This window comes from Pollicipes pollicipes, unplaced genomic scaffold, assembly GCF_011947565.3.
Source record: "Pollicipes pollicipes isolate AB1234 unplaced genomic scaffold, Ppol_2.1 Scaffold_1600;HRSCAF=1878_pilon_pilon_pilon, whole genome shotgun sequence".
Taxonomy (NCBI): Eukaryota; Metazoa; Arthropoda; class Thecostraca; order Pollicipedomorpha; family Pollicipedidae; genus Pollicipes; species Pollicipes pollicipes.
The window spans coordinates 17,815,287-17,837,739 of record NW_023595962.1 but is presented as its reverse complement, the minus strand read 5'-3'; the positions used below and the strand labels follow the sequence as shown (position 1 = coordinate 17,837,739).

The following is a 22,453-nucleotide window of genomic DNA, read 5'->3' as shown; positions in this document are numbered from 1 at the left end:
GCCGCCGGCCGCGCAGGCCGCCTGGCTCTCTCACCGTGCTGCAGCTGGCCGACCTTTGTATGGCCTGTGGCTCGATGGCGCCCTCTGGCGGCGGCCGCACCAGCATCTCACACTGCTCGCCCGCCTCCCGGGGCTCGGCCAGCGGCGGCGGCTCGTCCTCATCCAGCTCGGGCAGCGTGTAGTCGATCGAGCACTGGCGAGAGAGCAGCCGGGGGTCGGCGCGCCTTGGGCCGGCGGCGCGCTCCATCACCTCCAGCCCCGGCGGATCGCGAGGCGTGGCCCCGCGGGCTGACGCGCCGCCGCAGGTCCGTGCCGCGGGCATGAAGGGGGCCGGATGAGGCTGTGGGAACCCGCTGAACGAGATGGTGTGGTACGGCGAGACGCCCTCCAAGTCATGCCAGGAGAGCTGGCGACCGCCGGCGTCGGCCGGCGCCACGGGCACCTGGGGATGAGTCACAGGTCACAGGGGTCACACCTGGGGACCGGTCACAGGTCACAGAGGACACACCTGGAGACGGGTCGGAGATCACCAAAGACACACCTGGGGACCGTCAGTGGTCCGGAGGACGCACCTCGGAACGCGTGGCCACTGGTCCCACATGTCACAAATTTAGGGAGAGGTCGCAGGTTACAGGTCCGTGACGTTACATTTAATGACAGGCCACAGATGTGAGGTCACACCACCTGCGACCATGGTCAGAACATATGCTACAACTCAGGTCCGAGGAGGTGGACATACCACACATCAGGTCACAGGAGTAAGACACACCACACCTCAGATCACAAGGGTAAGACACACCACAACTCAGGTTACGGGATAAGACACACCACAAGTCAGGTCAAAAGGGCGTGATACGCGATAGCCTAGGTCCCATGGGTAAGACACACTACACCTCAGGTCACATGGGTGAGACGCAACACACCTCAGGTCTCAGGGGTGAGACACACCACACCTCAGGTCACAAAGGTAAGACACACCACACCTCAGGTCACATGGGTGAGACATATCACAACACAGGTCACAAGGGTAAGACACACCACACCTCAGGTCACAAGGGTAAGACACAACACACCTCAGGTCACATGGGTGAGACATATCACAACACAGGTCACAAGGGTAAGACACACCACACCTCAGGTTGCAAGGGTAAGACACACCACAACTCAGGTTACAGGGGTGAGACACAACACAAGTCAGGTCACAATGGCGAGATACACCATAGCTCAGGTCACATGGGTAAAACACACTACGTCTCAGGTCACAGGGGTGAGACACAACACACCTCAGGGTGGTGTGTCTCCTCATTAGAGCGCGGCGGTGGTTTCACCCCTAGGTACCAGGCTGTACCTCAGGCCGTGTGCGGCCACTGGCGCGCCGGTGCTCCTGCCCTCACCTGCAGCACCACCATGAAATCGGCGTCTGTGCCGAGCACCGGCCGCGTCAGCCGGTACTCCTGCAGCGAGTCCTCCGCCTCCGGACGGGCGCACAGCGACTTGCCCAGCCGAGAGCTCAGACTGCCCACCATCAGCAGCGAGACGTCACACCGGCTGAACAGCTGACTCAGGCTCAGCTCTATGGTCGACTTGATCTGCTCCGAGCAGGCCGACCGCGAGTCCTGCCGCAGGAGGGCAGCACCAGCGGCATTAGGAGGGCAGCAGAACACGGCGGCGGCGAATGGCAACCAGCGGGCTCGCTCAGGGGGCGTAATAGCCGGATAGGAATGGAAATCGGCACAATGTCCGAGAAGACTTTTTGGCCCCGTGCTAACTGACCTCTCGATGCTACCACGGCAAAACAACAGAGACATTTTGGAACTCCTTCCTCGTACCTAGCAGCGCTGGATTACGGGCGAACCATGTTCGTTTTGGGACTCGGTGGTCACTGGTAGTTGCGTCCAACGCGTGGCTAGCAAGTTTCGAGATTATGCAATGTACGCCACAAGCTGTAATGCCGACGAAATCGTAAATACCAAAAGGCGTGCTTTGTTCATGCGATGTTCTGAAGATGCATTCTCGCGTGCGCCTCACCCACGATTTCTTGTCCATGCCATAGTTCACATAATGCACGGCCTTCATGGTGCTGGAGAGTCTGCAGTACGCCGGTAGGCGACAGCACCATCGGATAGCGCTCCATGCATTGCTGCAAATCCAGCGAGTGGCGAAAATCTGGAAAGAAAACAGAATTATACGTCACCGCGACACTGGGGTTTTCCACAAATATTTCTACAATTACGTGCATAATGCAGGCACCCGAGGCGTGACAAGCGAGCACAGACTTGGAGCCGCAGCTAGGACGCCAAATTAAATAGCCGTATTTACGAGGCCGAGGGCAGCTCAAGGGGGTGGCGTGTTCGAAGTTAACACCTCACATCGCGTGGCCTCCATGCACACCTGAGGCTTAAGTGCCGCAGACTCGTCCCAGCACTGTCCGGGCGCCCATGTCCATGGCGCTCACAGAGCTTCGACGACTCTCCGGCCACAACGCCTGCCACGCAAACAAACAGAAGAGGATGTCGTACCAAAAGGAAAATGCCGGAGATGATGGCCCATACGTGAAACCAGCAGGAGAAGCGGGTGCGGCAGAGGCATTGGGCAGACAGGGCGTCCGTCCTGCGGGCAGACAGGGTCGCAGGTGAAGAGACGAGAGGAGCGGACGGAACCGACCATCCCACTTATCGTGAGAGTTCTAACACTGGTTCTGCGGGATGCATGGAATGTCAACACCAAAGCCAGATGCTCAACCCCATCCGCAGCTGGGGTCAAATCGGGAAAAAAATCCGTCATATTACTTGACATTTCTCTTGTTGGCCTTTTCAAAAATCCTGTACCCACTGACACAAGACGGCAAATTTGCTTTTAAGATTTCAACCGAACCTTTTGAATGGCCGCACTTTTGGATCAGAGCTCACGCTGATCAATGTTTGTTGTGTGAGCCCTGACACCTAGCACCCGAACCCAGAATTCCAGGGCAACGGCAACATTTGGTGGTGGAAGTTGAACGTCCCGCGATGTTCTGCATGGTTCGCCCTGCCCACGTCAACTGATCTTTGGCGCAGCCGCTACCACCGGCCGCGGGCCATACCTGCCAAGGACACAAAGAGAAGGTCTAAAGCGCCTCGAACCCACCCGGAACAGGTGGGTGGATCGGAAGGCAGGCGCTCCAACCAACTGAGCCGCCGGGCGGACTCAGTTGCTCAATGCTCAAAGTCAACCGAACCATAATCTATCCGTTTCCGAGTCGTCTCAATCACGCCACGATCGTCAACTACAACCACGTCCGTTCCAATCCAGATTGATATCCATGCCATGAAGAGCCCTGGTCCCCAGCTCCCTGTACTGGGAACAACAGCTTCTGTGGACACCCCAGAATATGAGCGATGACGGTGGGAGTGAGGGGCGGACATCTAAAGGCGCACAGGCCTGCTCAGCCATCTGACAAACACACGAACACAAGCACTGGTTAATTTGAAAACAGAACAAGCTAGGGACGCTTGACAGAGGAGCGCGGCCGTGAGCAGTGCCTTCACTGAACGGTCACAACAGAGCGTGAGCGAGATGCTACCCCGCACTATGTGCTGATGTCACCCTCCCGAGACCCTGCCTGCCAGGTGATGCTATCCCGCACTATGTGCTGATGTCAACCTTCTGAGACCCTGCATGCCAGCTGATGTTACCCCACACTATGTGCTGATGTCACCCTCCCGAGACCCTTCAGCAACGAGCGGCGGCGACAAGACATCGCCTGAAATTCTGGCCATCGTTACACTCAGTGGCGACGCACACCAGATTTTGGGGCGCACCCAAAATCCAGCTCCGTCGAAAGCGCGAGCAAATAATTGGTACCCTTTAAGCTAGCGTCAGGACCATTGGTACCCTTTAAGCTAGCGTCAGGACCATTGGCACCTTGGCAGCTGGCGTCAGGACCATTGGTACCCTGAGAGCTGGCGTCAGGACCATTGGTACCCTTTAAGCTGGCGTTAGGACCATGGGCACCCCGGCAGCTGGCGTCAGGGCCAGGGCTGCTATCATTTCCAGAGACATGTAGAGAACACCCACTGCATGGTTCCAGCGCCACTTCCCACTCGCTGGCAGTGGTTCTTCTCACGCAGCAGCTCTGCCCAGCCCGGGTCCGACAGCAGGTGGTGTGTCTCGCACCACAGCGCCTGGAGGCACGTCACCAACAACCGTCAGCACAAACACAGCGACTGCCTCACCCAGTATGCTCTTGACCTCGTCTCAAACCTGAATGAAACACAACAAATAAGCAGCAAATTCACCACATAACGGCAGACATGACTCTTCAGGTGGGTTTGAAAGTCCATGCTCAATGGTGAACTATAAACCAGGTTTTAATCTCAATTGATACAGATATACCGTATATTTTGCCCATATGCACAAACATGATTTGTATAGAATTGCATACAATCCAAGGCCTAATAAGAATCCGGAACATGGAACGCTTACGAAGACACGTCATTGAACAGTTTTTTAACCGAAGCATTCGATCAAAGTAGTCCACCTTACCCTTGCAAGCGTATCTTACATTGTAAACAACGGGACCCTTAATGACAGAAATATGGCGAACCAAGAAAATTAAAGATGGGACGACATGAAAGTTACGAGTCATGGCAAATGGACACAAAAGGGCAGTCGAGGACGTACAGGAGTGGTGTGCTGAGGTACATTCAGAGCGGGTGTTATTGCTATCCTTATCGGGGCCAGCGGCTGCTGTTTTTATTGATGGAACGTTGGAGATTACGCATAAAAGTCGTGTTTTTAAGTGCCCTTGATATGCCCTTGACGCTTGCAGGGATCGTCACCGGTACTCGTCAGCAAGATTCCGTGGCGGCGGCTGATCAAGCGCCAGGATGGCACGGAATTGATCACCCTGTCACCCTCCGGGACATCCTCGCTGTATTCACGGCCGTTAATGACTCGCGGACTCCGTTGGCAATCCGGTGGCTATTCTACGTGCCAAAGACACACGCACAACAGTTTCCCCATGTTGGCTTGTCAGGAAACACAATAAATCCGTGATGGGTCATAAAAAGGAAGCCCAACCGGGTTGTTGGCATGCTTGCTGAGAACCACGCGGCGATGGTCAAAAACCCGTTCACGCACCGGACGAATATACTCTGTGTAGCCAGCCGTACACAGCGAGCATGGATACACACACTGGACTGTTGGTGGAGCAAGTCCTGACAAATGCATGGGACGCACCTGCCCCGTCTGATGGACACGTTGGTCTGCGCAAGTCAGCACCCATACGTGCTGTGTGCCTGGATGGTCCAGACCACTGTGTATTCTCAGTCACTATTTTTAAAAGATTTGTCGACCTTGGCATAGCTAGCTGTCGGTGCAGGGCAACGTGAGGTACACCATATGTTCTTGTTGGATGCCCTTTGCTGGAACGTTGGTTTATGATTTGTTTTAAGAAGATGGGGGTTAGCCTGCAGGATGTCTGCCGTTTTTGCATTAACACGCAATCGGGTAGGGGGTCAAATTGACCCCCGAAGGTTTTTCCAGAATGGCTTTCATACGACGCAGCGCCGTTGTCCAAATTCTGCGTAGCTGTGGAAAGTTGAATAGCGGACCGTTTGGTATAAAATTTAGATGTACCTTGTAAGGTCGCTTACTTATCGCAGGCCAAAGTCAGGCCATGGATTCCGTGAGGTCCATTTCTAGGGAATCGTTCAATCTGGTCCAACAACGGAGTGTGAAACGAAACCATTTATCTCTGAAATACTTTCTTAGGCATAACAATTGAATGAACAAATCCCACTGACCTGAGGGCAGTTTTGAAGGTCAATGCTTGTCTGTTTTATTACTTTAAAGCTTGCTGAGTGAGGCAGTTTCTGGTGCTCATTTCGAATTTATTGATAGCAGGAGCCGTATTACACATCTTCCGTGCACTTTTGAAAGGTCAGAAGGGGTCACTGACCCAAAACGACCCAGGTCAACATTGCGTTTTAAGAACATACTCCCTAGCGTAATCTCTGTCGCATATTCAAAGGCAAACCTCAAAGCAGTCTCGTATGATTCTGGTCAACATGACCTTCGAAAGGTAAAAAAGGGCACTAACCTTTAATAATCATGTGACTTTCTGCTTAAAACAGCGATCTAGGTTCTGGGGGACATAACAGAACAACCTGGAGATCGACACTGTTTGACCTTATTCGACCCTAAGGTCACGACCTAGGAGCCTCAAAATTCGACATGTGTTCAGATACAAGCCAACACCCTGTGAATTTGGTGTTTCTAGCTCTCTTAGTCTCTGAGATCTCAGGAGGGTCAAACTGACTCCCCACCCGAGCGAAGGGTATCTAGCCGGCCACCCGGACGCGTGTTAATGTCCGGCACGGTCTCCGCTGCGGCTGATGGCCTGCGGCTGACACATGAACAGCTCGGCAGAGCTTATTTGTCGGAGTGGTAATTCTCACACCACTTGGATGTGTGGATGAATATGTCAGGTTATGCCAGAGCGTATTTCTTTCACGTAAACTTCAGAGATGTGAGCGTTGTTTCTCGAGCGTGTCAAGAGGGCCCCTAAAAACGGGATAGCGCCGTGTTCATCCTGACGTTTGCTTGAAAACTTATGGATGGTGGAGCAAGTTTACAGTATTGAAACCGGCAGAAACTCTGCCCCTCCCACTCCCCCTCGTGCTCACACTCTAGCAAGATCAAGCATATATCGCATGAAAAACAGGTCTAAGAGAGCCAATAGCATGAGGTTCTATGTGACGCATGAATAGCATGGCAGCCGGTGGGTCCATTTTGTTTTCCATGGCTACTGCCTAGTTTTGCTTGTAGTGCACGTCTTCAGCTCGAAAATGCTGTTGTGTAAGCTTAATCCCATGAGGTTTCGACACCAATCGTGGTAAGGCTAGACGTCTGACTGTTCTTAACGTGGCGCTGAAGCGGATCAGATACCGCCGTGGTGGCCCCACCTATAGGAATATTGGCGTGCAGTCATAACACACCCAAGGTGGGAAAAGGCGCCTTTTGGGGAGTTTCAAGGGTTACTTTAATTTCAACTTCCAAGCAGAGCTCTGGATCTGACCACATGCGTTGTCACAAACTGGAGGAGATGGGTGAGGACAAGTTTGACTACTTAGTGTGGTCTTCCAGCCGTAGACCAGCATGGGTGAGGACAAGTTTGACTATACAGTATGGTCTTTCAGCTGTGAACCAGCCGCTTGACACAGTACGGCACAAAGTCATGCCTAGTTTGTGATCTCCGGGGAGAAGGTACCATGTTGAACATTTACAGTCGACGGACGTCGGGCGCCTGGCCTCCGACACGTTCACCAGCTTACCCATGGTAGGCTGCATGGCATGGTGGTCCGAACAGCTGCTGTCGGATCTCGCTGACGTTTGCCCAAGTCGTTCTGGTTGAAAAATAACACGACGGAAGAGTTCGGCTGTTCATTGCCTTCAGAGTCGGCAGTTAGGCTGCTCATTGCCTTCAGAGTCGGCAGTTCGGCTGCTCATTACCTTCAGAGTCGGCAGTTCGGCTGCTCATTGCCTTCAGAGTCGGCAGTTCGGCTGCTCATTGCCTTCAGAGTCGGCTGTTTGGCTGCTCATTGCCTTCAGAGTCGGCAGTTTGGCTGTTCATTGTCTTTAGGGTCGGCAGTTCGGCTGTTCATTGTCTTAGGGACAGAATCCCTCACGATCTAATAAATGGCCCAGTAAGTGGCTTCCGTCTGAATGCAGGCAGCACACCATACATGAGTGACCTCAACTTACCTTCGATAGCTGCACCAGCACGGGAGACTGGTCACGACGTTGATGTGGAGCTCTATCGGTGCCGTCCTTGAACTTGATCAAGACGGTTGTGACACAGCTCGAGCCTGTAGAACTGGAGTCTGCAGAGCTTGAGCCGAGACTGACGTCATGGCCGGTGGTGTGGCAGATGCTGTTGGAGCTGCTGCAGTTGAGTGGAAGCTGGCGATGAGGCTGCTTATTGAGTGGCTATCGCTGCTGGTGAAGCCGGAGCTGTGGCGACGCTGCCGTCGAAGGCGCTATAGCCTTCAGTGGTGCACTGGGCTCTGTTGCAACGCCTGTGGATAGTGAGCGATCTCCAGCTGTCGTCTTCCATATTGATAATGACGATGGTTTGGGCTTCAGCGCGCGTCGAATGCGCCGTTCACGTGGTGCCAATCGTTATCCATCCCTATCAAATGCACAATCTTGTCTACTCCAGCTTCCGTATCGCGAATACTCCTCGCACTGGTAACTCGTCCGATGGCGGCGTCTCAGCGCTAGTAACTCGTCCGATGGCGGCGTCTCGGCATTGGCAACTCGTCCGATTACGACGTCTCAGCGCTGGTAACTCGCCCGATTACGGCGTCTCGGTGCTGGTAACTCGTCCGATTACGGCGGCTCAGTGCTGGAAACTCGCCCAACGGCGGCCTCCCAGTAACAGCGGCTGTCTGAGAACGGCCCGATCGGCGTGGCGCTAGGTCCGCGCGGCGAGCGTCTGCCGCCAGTCGTTGACGGTGCAGAGCGCTGAGAACGGCGCGCCAGCCCCCAGGCCGCATTTAAAATCCTACAGCACGCAATCGACGATCACCAGACAGTTTGATGGTCGACAGCTTCTCGCACATTTTTGGCGGGTTACCATTTAATTGCCAATGTCCCGCCGCGTGGTCGTCAGCGAACGGCTGACGCCAGTCCGGCCAGGGCGCAGACAGATCAGAGTCACGTGTCAGTCACGTGATCTTTGATCGGATCGGAGTCAATTCCGCGAAATCGTGTCACGTGATCTTTGGCCCCACTACCCAACAGTGTGACGTTACCTGTAGCTTGTCCGTGTCGCGCGAGCAGTTGAGGTCCCTGAGGCGCCGAAAGATGTCCTTCTTGCCGCTCAGCACTGCTGCCTCCGAGTCACCCTTGTCCACCATCGCCTCCCGGAATTCTGTGGACGGGGCAACAGTGAAGCGATCCGAGGCGTCAAACAAGAAGAATGCACCCTCTCTGACCCCCTCTGGAGCAATTTTCATGCGCGAATTCCAGCGGAGCATGTTTGATATAAAACGCGTGAAACAAATGCCATCTGTGCATAACAAGCGCGGGCAGTGCCATCCGTGCATAACAAGCACGGGCAACTCCTGCAGCACTGCTCTGGCAAGAGGGAGGGGCAGATGCGCATCACCTCAGAGCCATGCAACAGTAGAAAGACAGGAGGGAGACAGCAGGGAGACAGCAGGGAGACAGCGGGGAGACAGGGAAGACGGGAGGGAGACAGCAGGGGTTACAGCAGGGGGACAGGGAAGACAGGAGCGAGACAGCAGGGGGTACAGCAGGGGAACAGCAGGGAGGTGACACACAGCTGACTACGTCTCTGCGTGCGTCGCGCCGCAGCTCTCATCGGTCCAACGCGCGCTCCACTGACCGGTACCGTGCTTGCCCGCTCCCCTGATGACCAGCGTGCTCTCGTGCACGTCCAGCCGCTCCAGAGTCTCGCGCATTTCCTCTGCGGACAGACGTCAGGGGCAAGTCAACAACCCACGGTTATGCCTCCAGCACGGAAATCATAGCCTGTGGCGATGACTTTACCTTCAGGAAGCACCGACTACGCTGCTTATCTGGTGCCCGCAAATCACAGCCAGTGAGCACCTCAGGGTCGAGCATTTCGTGATTCTGGCGACTAGCATATACCACAGAAGTAACAAGCTGGCGCAGGCGTAGCCATCCGATCATTCTTAATTTGTTCATGCTCACAGCAATAGACAAGCTTATGCACGACGTATGTTAATTGAGTTATGCTGTTTAGTTCCAGGGTAGATCACAATTAAACCCATCTGCAGGGTCAATCCGTCCCAAAAAGGTTGGAAACGCTCTTCTAAGCCACACTCTCCGTGTAATGCGAGACCAACATCCCAGCGGTGTGTCGTGTATGTACCATACCCGGCGGAGATTTGCTAGTGCCCCAGACCAAGACCCAGACCCAGGCTAGTGCCCCAGACCCAGGCCATTGGCTAGTGCCCCAGACCCAGATCCAGGCTAGTGCCCCAGACCCGGACTCAGGCTAGTGGTCCAGACCCGGACCCAGGCTAGTGGCCCAGAACCAGGCCCAGGCTAGTGCCCCAGACCATTGGCTACGGCCCAAGACCCAGACCCAAACCATTTGATAGTATCCCAGACCCAGACCTAGGCTAGAGCCTCATACCCAGACCCAGTCTAGTGCCCTCGACCCAGACCATTTTTATTGACGACTGCATTGCACTGAGAGCGAGTATTTGCTGTTAGCACACAATGCAGCATAATCCACAGGGCATTGGCAGAACAGCTCCAAATCACCCCGGTCTCGAACAAAAATGGTCAGCAGGCCGAAAACAAACAATCAATCTATGTTTGGTGTCGGGTTCATCGACACTAGCGTGACAGAATTCGACTGACAGCTCGGTGAAAGTCAGGCAAGTGAGACCCATGGACATTACCACGAGTACACCATGGAGCGGCCCTGCTGCCAGCACACATGGACGGACGCTGCAGATACACGCCATTCAGCCAGGGCACCGTCACCTGTCTAACAGGCCTCGCCCCGGAGCGGTGCGGCCTGGGCCTGGTGCCAATGACCGCGTACGAGTGCTAACTGATGCACGCACAAATTACGCACACGCATGGCTGCGCCGTGGGGCCTGAATCGCCTGCCCATGCACCACCAGCACCGCGGATCTCACCCGTTCTAACCTAGTCTGTTCGTATAACCAGACAGCTGCCGCGTCCAGAGCTAGGGCCGCGCGGCAACCTCGCCAGGCTGCCGTGCCCAAAGCCACGGTCGTTTGCATGTGGCAAGGACGTCGGACAGCTGAGCCGCCCCCAGCCCCGCCAGGCTGCACGAGGTGCCATCCGACCCCCAGCCGGCTGCCGGTGGGTGATCCGTGACGCGGTTACCAGTGACCGCGCCGATCCTCGCTCCTCCATTGGTCGAGGAGGGGTAGGGGGGTAATGACACCCACAGTGCATCGGGGATGTGAGCAGTGCATCGGAATCGCTCTAAAACAGCGAGTCTGGGCTCGTCAGAACGACAGGAGTCGATTGACGCTTCAGGCTACGACTAACGCTCCAGGAGTCGACTGACGCTCCAGGAGTCGACTGACGCTCCAGGAGTCTACTAGCGCTCCGGGAGTCGACTGACGCTTCAGGCTACGACTAACGCTCCAGGAGTCGACTGACGCTCCAGGAGTCGACTGACGCTCCAGGAGTCTACTAGCGCTCCGGGAGTCGACTGACGCTCCCGTTCGAAAGCAGCTGCACAAAAGACGGGCCCGGAGAATCCACCCGCGTGACGTCAGATGGAGTAGAAGATAACGCGCATGTCGCGTGGGGTTCTCAAACTGCGGGAGTCTCGTCCGTGCAGAGCTGTCTGGCATGGCCGCCTACGTCACGACTCTTGAGCGCGCACTTCCGCATGCCTGAATTACGCGGGTTTAGTCCCTTTCAGGAATGGGCCTGTTAGAGCCACAGCCGTGTGCCCGTCGCTCAGTAACCAGTACGGAGGAGCCACTGGAAAACAGTATTCAGTGGGCAGCCCTCGGCACGAGAGCGGGAAAGACCGGGCGAGCTCAGCACGAGGTAGCCGCGTGTCGCGTGGAGATGCGCTAGACGCCAGACGTAATGCTGAGGGTCAGCCGCAGTATCAACATATTCGTACAGATAATGTCAATGCCGATAGCGGAGGTCACGTGACCAGCCAACAGACTATGGAGATATGTGTGGGGAACACCATGATGTGCTTTGTAGGCCGATGTGGAAGACGATCACAATGCAATGACATGAAGATTGAAGACGCGTTCACGAGACTTATTCGCAATAGGGCTGCAGGAACATCGGGCTGTCTTCGTAACCATAACGAGCAACCTGTTTGTGGCGGATGCATGTGGCCAGCGAGCCGACTGCGTAAATTTGGCGACGAGGATGACGATGTACGTCGCAACCTTAGCCGGCAAGCCACTACAATGCACTTTGACCTTGCGCGGTCTTGCACCCGTGGTTGTACCCCCGCTAATGGTGCGAGTGGGTGGCGAGTGTGGCGAGTCTGTTGTCTGCTGAAGTTGTCTTTTACGCCAGATGCGTCAGATGTCCGCCAGATATGCCATGCTTGGTCCGTGCTTGGTTCCGCCGGGCTCGGTCTGCAGCTGGTTGCATTTTAACCACCACGCATTGATACCCGCAATTAGCACATCCTGCTACTCATTATTAAGACTACATCCCACTTCACATCGAACTCCATTTAAATATATTTCACTGAAACAACTCTTCTCCTTCTTGACACTCCCCAATTTCTGCAAGAAGACATTTTTCGCCAGGACATTGCGGTTTATTGTCATTGAACAGGGGACGCCCCGGTCGACGCCGTGGGGCGGTGGGACGTCGGATCGACGTTGGTTGCATCGTCGCCGCCACCTCCGTTGATCTCAGCCGTGCTTTAGAAAAATCGATCATGGCGTCAACAAAGCTGCAGTGGTATGGCATTGATCCGAGGTGGTTTGAGAGCTACCTTGCTGGTCTTTAGTTAAGGGGGGGTCGCATTTCCTTTCCGCAGACTCACGGCGTCCCCAGGGATCCTTGGTCGGCGCTATCCTCTTCGGCATCTTCACGAACGACCTTCCGTCTTATTTCCCTCGCGGACGTCTAGCACCCCATGCCGACGATACCCACATGCCGCGCACATCCCGCTCACAGTTCCACGCGATTGCCTCGCTGGTCACGCGCAAGCCCCGCTCACAGTTCCACGCGATTGCCTCGCTGGTCACGCGCAAGCCCCGCTCACAGTTCCACGCGATTGCCTCGCTGGTCACGCGCACGCCCCGCTCGCAGTTCCACGCAATTGGCTCGCTGGTCACGCGAACGCCCCGCTCGCAGTTCCACGCGATTGCCTCGCTGGTCACGCACACGCCCCGCTCATAGTTCCACGCGATTGCCTCGCTGGTCACGCACACGCCCCGCTCACAGTTCCACGCGATTGCCTCGCTGGTCACGCGCAAGCCCCGCTCACAGTTCCACGCGATTGCCTCGCTGGTCACGCGCAAGCCCCGCTCACAGTTCCACGCGATTGCCTCGCTGGTCATGCACACGCCCCGCTCATAGTTCCACGCGATTGCCTCGCTGGTCACGCACACGCCCCGCTCGCAGTTCCACGCGATTGCCTCGCTGGTCACGCGCACACCCCGCTGACAACTTCCTGTTCACTATCAATATGAAGAGAGACCGACGTTCCGGCCGTTGTTTCTCGTATATTTATCGTGTGGACGTTGCCACTTCTCAAGGCATTACATCTTAGCCGCATGGGCTTACATGGGTTACATGGGTTAGACGCATGGGCTTACAGAGTCCATCACCATACTCGCCATCAAATTATGCGTAACCGGCTCGCTGGTCATCTACACGCGCCGCCCATCGGTTTGTTCATGGTCTGTACAAATATTCCCGATGTTCCAGCCGCTCCGCAGCGTTACGCCCCGTCGCTGGGCCGCGCCGTATGGAAGTCTTGGCACCAGTGACGTCATCGCACTGAACAGAGCGGATGGAAACCCGACTCGTGGCAGAGCCCATGTACGGCATTTCTCTGACGTTAGCGAGTATTTGTCCACCGGCCGGCAGCTTTAGGAAGTAGCAACCCAGCGGCAGTTTCTCCGGGAAGTGGGCTTCCGGCAGCCGGCAGCTCTAGGAAATAGCAAGCCGGCGGCAGGTTCTCCGGGAAGTGGGGCTCCGGGCAGCCGGCAGCTTTAGGAAGTAGCAAGCCAGTGGCAGGTTCTCCGGGAGGTGGGGTTCCGGCAGCCGGCAGCTTTAGGAAGTAGCAAGCCAGTGACAGTTTCTCCGGGAAGTGGGGTTCCAGCAGCCGGCAGCTCCAGGAAGTAGCAAGCCGGCGGCAGGTTCTTCGGGAAGTGGGGTTCGGACAGTGTGTTTCGACGCATGCCGTTGGCAGTTCGCAGTCTGCTGACGCCTACATGAAGTGCGACACTGGGATGAGCTAATGCGTTTTAAGAGGTCAAAAGAGACTTTTAGGATGAAATGTCGAAGCGCACAATCAATAGGGACAATCATATCAGTCGTTACAATGAATAAGCCACGTCGCTAGTCAGTCTTATGAGTTGCCACGCTGAAAACAGCTGTCATTCAACATGCGAGACGGTACCGGTCAAACGACAACAGAAAAATGCCATTGGCATATATCATGAAAGTTACCCATGCTTTAAAGCGAAGGCCATAGCCACGACCAATGGGTCCGCTTGTGACAATGGGTCCGCTTGTGACAATGGGTCCGCTTGTGACAACGCTTAGTATACTCGCTTAACCGGCACCATCTGTGATAATGAAGGCTGTTCATCATCAGCATAAGATCACATGATGTCTAGAAATCCAGGAGTTTTACACATTGGTTTTACGAAGATATACCATTCCATAAACTTGAGCACCTGGCACATATGTGTCGAAACTAGGGGGGGGGGGGGGGGCATGATCCTCGCATTCCTGCAAGCATGCAAGACTGGCCTGTGGAATAGGCTGTTAGTCAGTCTTGGAAGAACTAATTCAGATACGGTTCTGGCCACCCACTGATCCGAGAAATCCTAACACCTCTGACCTGGCGCACGCAACTCTCCCGTTTTGCCTTCAGTCCAGCGACGCCCGTCAGCAATGCAGGGACCAGGCTTCGGCCAGCCAGTCATTGTCAATATTCCCGGAACGTCTGGCCACCCGAAATATCGGATGGGTAACACCACCATATCCTGACCGGAGCGCCAGCGCCATGAGCCATCATCCCTGCCATCACCATCTTCAGAATAATCGCCATCACCATTATCAGCATCGTGTTGGTCGTCAACATCATCCTCACCATCAGCGTCATCATAATCATCATCATCTTCGCCGCTGCCATAACCATCAGCGGGGGTCACGAGGCCACACTCAGCTACATTACCGTTAGTCAGTGCGCACCGAACAGCAGGCTACAAAATACTGTAGCTCAAAGTAACTACAGTATACGGTCGCAAGGCGCCAGCCGGATGCTGTTTACCTGGCGCCGCCCGGTGCGAGAAAGCGGAGCCCTGACGCCGCCCGGCGCGGGGAAGCGGAGCCCTGAAGCCGCCCGGTGCGAGAAAGCGGAGCCCTGAAGCCGCCCGGCGCGGGGAAGCGGAGCCCTGACGCCGCCCGGTGTGGGGAAGCGGAGCCCTGACGCCGCCCGGTGTGGGGAAGCGGAGCCCTGAAGCCGCCCGGCGCGGGGAAGCGGAGCCCTGACGCCTCCCGGCGCGGGGAAGCGGAGCCCTGAAGCCGCCCGGTGTGGGGAAGCGGAGCCCTGAAGCCGCCCGGCGCGGGGAAGCGGAGCCCTGAAGCCGCCCGGCGCGGGGAAGCGGAGCCCTGAAGCCGCCCGGTGCGGGGAAGCGGAACCCTGAAGCCGCCCGGCGCGGGGAAGCGGAGCCCTGAAGCCGCCCGGCGCGGGGAAGCGGAGCCCTGAAGCCGCCCGGCGCGGGGAAGCGGAGCCCTGACGCCTCCCGGCGCGGGGAAGCGGAGCCCTGACGGCCGCCCGGCGCGGGGGAGAGGAGCTCTGACGGTCGGTGCTGCTCTCTTGTTCAGCGCCGCAGTTTCCCTCAGGAGCCTACCGACTGCAGTTGAAGTCTCCGGCGGCGGCGGACCACCCCACGCGCTGCAGTCTCAGCCGCGCCACCGGCCGGCTGCACGACACCAGAGCCAGCCCGGCCGGGTCCAGCTCGAGTCAGAGGCCCGCTGACATTGAGACCAGCCTGCCCACGCAGCCCTCGGAGCTCCGTGTCTGGCGCCCACTGCTAGGCTGTGTAGGTCGGATCCAGTAGCACTACTGTGGAGTCGTGTCGAAGAATTCTTCCATGTCATGGGGACTGATCACACTTAAAGAATATCTCGACAGTATGGTAATTTGCCAACACTATTCTTGTTTGTCTTATCTCAAAAGGATTGTGTGTAGCTCGTCCATTCCATAGGGCCCACGAGGATTGGTGCACACTTGAACCCCTCCCCCCCCCCACCCTCCCCCGCCCAGCTGGACGTGCTTCTACGTCCCATATCAACCGTGCACAAACAGCCAACGACAGGCTGGGTGAAGCGGGCGTGCCACCCTTGAGGTCAGAGGTCAGAGGTCAGCAGCCGTAGGGCGGCCGCCGTTACTGTTCACGTTAGATCAAAATATACCTCAAAATATCATCATTTCTGCCTTAGCTGACACATAATAAAGATCGTACTGATGAGGAGCGGCAGAGAAAATGACATGACCACATTTTGAGCATTGTAGACCGTTTTAGAAGAGTGTCAGGTCAGGTCTCAACCTCTTTGTTGCTATAGGGGCTATGGGGGCCAACAGGGTCTGTTTTGGATTCGTGAGCGTCTTTTAGCGCAGCATCTCATTTCAGTGTTTGAGGCTCGTTTTTGTGTTCTAAATATCCTATAGGCATCTTAAACTGTCAGAAAACACTAGACCCGAGGGCCAGAGGGGACCTCACCACCTAAATAGGGGGCATAGTTTTAAAATGTTCGGCTCGGCTGATTCATTGACCGGCAGTTTAAGCTCTCTCAAGGAGACTGCACTATAACCCACACCTTATTCGGGAAGACAGTTTCCCCTAAGCTCATAGCATAGCAGTGCCGGTAGCCCAGCCCACAAGGTCGCCGTGCCACGGCGGACACCGCCGCATACCCGCGCTGCAGACGGCGCTGCGGCTCGGCGGTGACGCGGCACCAACTACGCAGCCGCTGCTGCCTACCACACCAGTGGCCGTCCGTTTACGGGACGACACCGTGCTGTTTGGCCTGGGCGCGGTAAGCGCATCAAGAAGCTGCGCCACCATCTCGCATTGGATCCGACTCCGGACGCTGCGGACACTGCCACCGGTCGACCCGGGACAGCCCTGTCATCCGAGCCCCGCTCGGTGCGAGACTGGTCGCCGCACCACGACCAAGGTCAGATCGCGGCGATGCAAGGGCGGGGGGAGGGAGGGACGGTGGCGGCGCGCTGACAGTGGGCTCGCGAGCTAGCCAACCCTCCGGACAGCGGCTGACGTGGCACTGTTGAAGATCTGCCGCTGCAGGGCTGTGACTGCGACTGTGACTGTGAGTGTGAGTTTGAGTGTGACTCACTGTCACTGTGAGTGTGGCCACACACCCGGACCCTGGCCATCACGCGTGCGCGTGCCGGCGCGGCGGCCGGAGCAAGCCGTCACCATTGCGTCATCACCCGGCCGCACAAGAGCACCCGGCGCCCAGCCCGTTATCACCCGGCCGTACACAAGCACGTGGCACCCGGCCCGTCATCATCCGGCCGTACACGAGCACGTGACACCCGGCCCGTCATCACCCGGCCGTACACGAGCACCCGGCGCCCGGCCCGTCATCACCCGGCCGCACAAGAGCACCCGGCGCCCGGCCCGTCATCACCCGGCCGTACACGAGCACCCGGCGCCCAGCCCGTCATCACCCGGCCGTACACGAGCACCTGGCACCCAGCCCGTCATCACCCGGCCGCACAAGAGCACCCGGCGCCCGGCCCGTCGCACCAGATGTGACCTGAGGTGTTGCCGTTCTGCGACCCCGCCTCAGGTCACACCGGTGCCCCCCCCCCCCACCCCCCCCCCCCCGACGGCAGAGTCGCACGGCAGCCTCTTACTGCGCCGTGTTTTCCCCGGCGCTATTATTGGATGCGCTCGCTGCACCTGCTGCGCCATAACCATCAAGTCACGCTCTGGCGCCGCCGCGCCCGTCCCGGGGAACCCCAAAGCGGACACGGGGCTCACCCGGCGCAGAAAACACTCCATACAAGACGGCTGGGGAGAGGCAGTGGCTGGGGATGGGCTGGAGCGGAGACCTTCATCACGCGGATTGACGCAGCTGCGGACGACTGGCCACGAGATGACTCCCAGGTCGTGTCAAAAGTTTCGCATCATTACCCCGGAGGCACTAAACTTGGCGCAACACGCCCGCCGTTTGACCTCATCACAGTCATTTTAAACCTTGTGCATTAACACACGGAGTTTTTAGTCATCACTCAACGTGAACATCGCATCACGGTTTTACGGCTGTTGAAAACGTACATTAATCACTCGCACTCGTACATTAATCCATCAGAGCTAATTATTTCGGGCATACCAGCACACCCGAACCAGCGACCCACATGAAAAAAAAAATATATATATATAATTTCATGAGCTATGACTATTTAAGCCGATGACGTTCCTCAGTAAACACATGCATTTTCGGTCAAAGCAAACAGCTGATTCTTTAGAAATACTCTCGTCGTGAATATGTTATTGTTTTTTTGAATTGTTTTGTTTTGTTTTTTGTTGTTTGAATTGTTTTGAATTGTTTGAATTGAACTGAGCGTTTCTGAGGGAAGACCACGGCTGAAACATATATGCACTTTTACATACGAAATTTGTGCTACAAACTTTACAATCATCAGCGTGATCCATACTTATGAAAAAGTTACGACACGCGCACGCCTTCCCTTGATATTTTCTTCGTCCAAAAGGCTGTCTGAACCTGTAACAATCTCCTCACAAACGTACCGTACAAGCCTCCCGCACTAGATCCGAGGATCAGATAGCCAGAGCTGAGAGCTTCTCGAACTAAACCCGAGGATCAGGTAACCAGTGCTGAGAGCTTCTCGAACTAGGCCCGAGGATCAGATAGCCAGAGTTGAGAGCCTCTCGAGCTAAACTCGAGGATCAGGTAACCAGTGCTGAGAGCTTTGGTGCGTACGCTGTGTGCGGCGCCCGCACGCTGGATCAATTCCGTAAGACAGACTGTGACAGTCAGACTGTGACAGACAGGTGACAGACAGGTTGTGACAGAGTGGGTTGGTTATCTTGCGTGATGACTCAAAACGCGTCGGCTGGTGTGTATTTCTCGCGATGTATGTGGTGACGTCGCCCAATGGAGTATGATACGTACCAGGTACCAATTTACCAGTGTACCAGGTATCAGTGTACCAGTGTACCAGTGTACCAGTGTGCCAGTGTACCAGTGTACCAGGGTGCCATGCACCAGTGTACCAAGGTACCATATACCAGTGTACTAGGTTACCAGTATACCAGTGTACCAGGTACCAGAGTAACAGGTGCCAGTGTACCAGGGTACCAGGGTGCCAGTGTACCAGGTACCAGTGTATCAGGATACCATTTTACCAGTGTATCAGGATACCATTTTACCAGTGTACCAGTCTACCAGGTATCAGTGTACCAAGTACCAGTGTACCAGGTGCCAGTGTACCAGATACTAGTTCACATGGTGCGCAAGGCTATGCGAGTGGGGCAATATTCTAGGGCAAAGGTGGCAGGCGGAATGATTGATTAAACGTGAAGTTCGGGGACACGCAGCGAATTTGGACACCGGTCGAGTGTGTGATCCATGTTTCGGATGGTGATCGTGGTATATGAGTACCTATGCGTTAAACTCAGGAGGGCCAGAAGCCCGGTATATGGGTTCTAGGACAAAACGTAGAAAATTCCATTTGGCGAGTGTTTTTTTTTGTCGAATGCTGAATGGCAAATAAGAAATGGCGACATGTAAAAACAGTAAAAAGTTCCACATGGCAAAAGGACGATAAGCTTAACGGCGAACTGCAAAATGACTGCCTAGCAAAGCATGGATGAGTCAAATCGGCGAACGACAGAATGGCGGAACACAAAAGGATCACACTTAATTGGAACCTGGCGAGTGGTACCTTGAAGACCGTGAACACAAAATATTGGATGGCTGACTGGGCGTTGTTTGCTGTGTAGGTGAGCCGTCAAAACGTCCAAGATCGTGGCGTCCAGTGGCCCATTTGGGGGTGGGGAGGGGGCTACAGACCCACAACTTTATAGGAGCTGCACACCTGTATGAAAATCTCTCACTCCATCTCACCATCGCAAGGTTGCAACCTTTGCGCCTACCACATAAGCTAGGTGGTAGATTTCCCAAAACGATTGTTTTTTCCATGACGCTCTTTCAGTTTTTGTTAATTGGCATGTCGCCATTTTCTCATGTGGCCATTTATTTAAGCACGGTACTAAAAGGAACTGCTTCATATTTGTATTGGGTTTTTAACTGAGATTAACCATTTTGACGATCATGACCTGCAGTGTACTCTCCTAAAATGTCTTTCTTAAAACTTGACATCCTCTTGTTTCCGAGCTAGGAGAAGCGAATTCGTGCGGTCTTTTTTACGCCGCCCATTTCGAAATCATCGAGATATGTGGCGATAAAAACTCCACACAAGCTCCGTCTCTTCAATGGCCATATGACATTCAAGGTCAAGAAAATGTGACCATTGACTTTGTCATGTCTGAAATACGTCAGCTGGGATCGTTGCATCAACGCAGGACGGTTAGTTTTCCACCAGCTGGAAGCCTCTGATGCAAGTTTTGAATCATGTTTAGACATATGGCAGTTCTACTAGCTGTGACGGCAAGGCACCTGGGATTTAAAAGCTTGAAAAGTGGTGCCGGTAGTGTAGTGGTTAATGCGTCTGCGTTACCCACTACGCGTCTGGGAAACCAGAGATGCGGGGTTCGATTCCCCGCAGTGCCCGCCCTTCCTGACGGGGTGAGAGGTAGGCGGCGCCATATAGCCTCAGCAGCTGAGTGCGTCGTTAAGCCCTAATGACGCGAAAGGTTGAGAATAGCACCTTAGGCGCAAAAGTAAATGCGGCTAAAAAAATATGCTATCATGGATAAATATTGGCAGCAGGATGAGGAGGGGCCAGAACATGCGCAAATAACGATACTTGGTTCATTTCACACATCGCTCTTGCCAAGCCACCTGCCAGCGACTGAAAGGCTATCAGTGATCAGCTATGCTATATGCTATCAGTGACCAGCATGCTACAGCTATCAGCCCGCCAAATACAGTGATTATTCTGACTCGGTCAGTCTGCCAACGAATCTGACGTCATCAAATCGTTCCATGACGCAATCGAACGATGAGGTACTGAGGAGGGTATTTACTTAACAATCATGTAAGGGTAGTAGTAAAAGCGCCCTTTTTGTTGCCGACCGAGTTTCTGGAGGCAAAATTGTCGCCAGCAGCGTAATGCGACATGACATGAAATGGTAATGAGGTTTATGTCCGGCAGTGTCATCAGGAACCAGGCTATCGCCGAAAGCCCCTTTCATCACCGCAATTTTAAATGTCATGCAGGCAAACAAAACGCTCAATTACGCAATGCCCTTCGTCAGGATAAGCGCTGTTGTTGGGATAGCAGGCGCACCTGTCTTAGACTATGGGACAGCCCTATCACAGCAGCAGTTAAAAACAACAACAACAACAACGAAGGACCTTGATGACCGGGGCAGCAGAATGTACGGCAGAACTGGAGCCAGTGGCAGGCGGCCCTGGAGATGACGTCCAATGTGCGGGTCCCCTCGAGGCCATGCACCTTATGAAAAGCACGTGTGTGCATCGAGCCCGATCCAAACTGTCACAGACTATCCACCATACCGTAAGCATGCTCGAAACTTGGCTTATCGCGTCCCTTTTAATCACTGAGACAGAGGGGGTAGGGGGGGGGGGGCATGCGCCACACCTTTCATCGTCGCCATGCGCAATACATCCATGACCCGGTCAGCACCTACCGATCTGCTGGCTGCAGCTGTTGGAGCTGCCCCGGCCCCGCTCCTCTGTCGGGAGCGGGGTCAAGCCCCGCTGTTCTGTCGGCAGCGGGGTCGTGTCCCGTTGTTCCGTCGGGGGCAGGGTCGTGTCCCGCTCTTCCGTCGGGAGCGGGATCGTGTCCCGCTGTTCTGTCGCGGGTGAACTTGTGGCCCGCTCTTCTGTCGGGAGTGGGCTCGTGCCCCGCTCTTCTGTTGGGAGCGAGCTGGCGTCACGCTGTTCTGTCGGGAGAAAGCTCGTGCTCCGCTGTTTTGTCGGTGGCGGGCTCGTGCTCCGTTGTTCTGTTGGGAGCGGTCTCGCACCCTGCTCTTCTGTCGGGAGCGAACTCGTGCCCCGCTGTTCTGTCGGGAGCGAGCTCGTGCTCCGCTCTTCTGTCGGGAGCGAGCTCGTGCTCCGCTGTTCTGTTGGGGGCGGGCTTGTGCCCCGCTGTTCTGTCGGGGGCGGGTTCGTGCCCCGTTGTTCTGTTGGAGGCGGGCTCGCGTCCCGCTCTTCTGTCGGGAGCGAGCTCGTGCCCCGCTGTTCTGTCGGGAGCGAGCTCGTGCCCCGCTGCTCTGTCGGGAGTGGGCTCGTGCTCCGCTCCGGCGGGCTGGCCGCCTCTGGAGCGGGCTCGGCTGCCGTCCACGCGGCGTCGCCGTCCACCCCGAGGCTTCCCAGGGGCCCCAAATCTCCCGGAGGCATCTCACCGACCCCCGAGCCGGCAGCGTCCTCCGCCGACTCTGACTCTTCCTGCTCCGTCGCCTCAGCCTCGCTCTGAGGCTGGACCTCAGAGCGGATCCGGTCCTCGCCGCTCTAGGGCTCGCTCGCCGGGACGCTCCGGGAGCACCTCGTCCGAAAT

General features: G+C 55.7%; 1 protein-coding gene across 1 annotated transcript in view; it reads right to left on the bottom strand.

The window, feature by feature from the left end:
- The window catches only part of LOC119111192 (uncharacterized), a 29,908-nt gene extending 7,475 nt beyond the window's left edge, over positions 1–22,433 (bottom strand). The window contains exons 1-8 of the mRNA XM_037235047.1: positions 21,585–22,433; positions 9,395–9,475; positions 8,799–8,917; positions 4,057–4,163; positions 2,520–2,610; positions 2,029–2,166; positions 1,395–1,616; positions 35–442 (exon numbers count right to left, since the gene is read on the bottom strand). Of these exons, the coding sequence (XP_037090942.1) occupies positions 35–442; positions 1,395–1,616; positions 2,029–2,166; positions 2,520–2,610; positions 4,057–4,163; positions 8,799–8,917; positions 9,395–9,475; positions 21,585–22,296 (1,878 nt within the window). The 5' untranslated portion in view covers positions 22,297–22,433. The remainder of the gene's footprint in view (positions 1–34; positions 443–1,394; positions 1,617–2,028; positions 2,167–2,519; positions 2,611–4,056; positions 4,164–8,798; positions 8,918–9,394; positions 9,476–21,584) is intronic.
- Between the last annotated feature and the right edge of the window lie 20 nt (positions 22,434–22,453).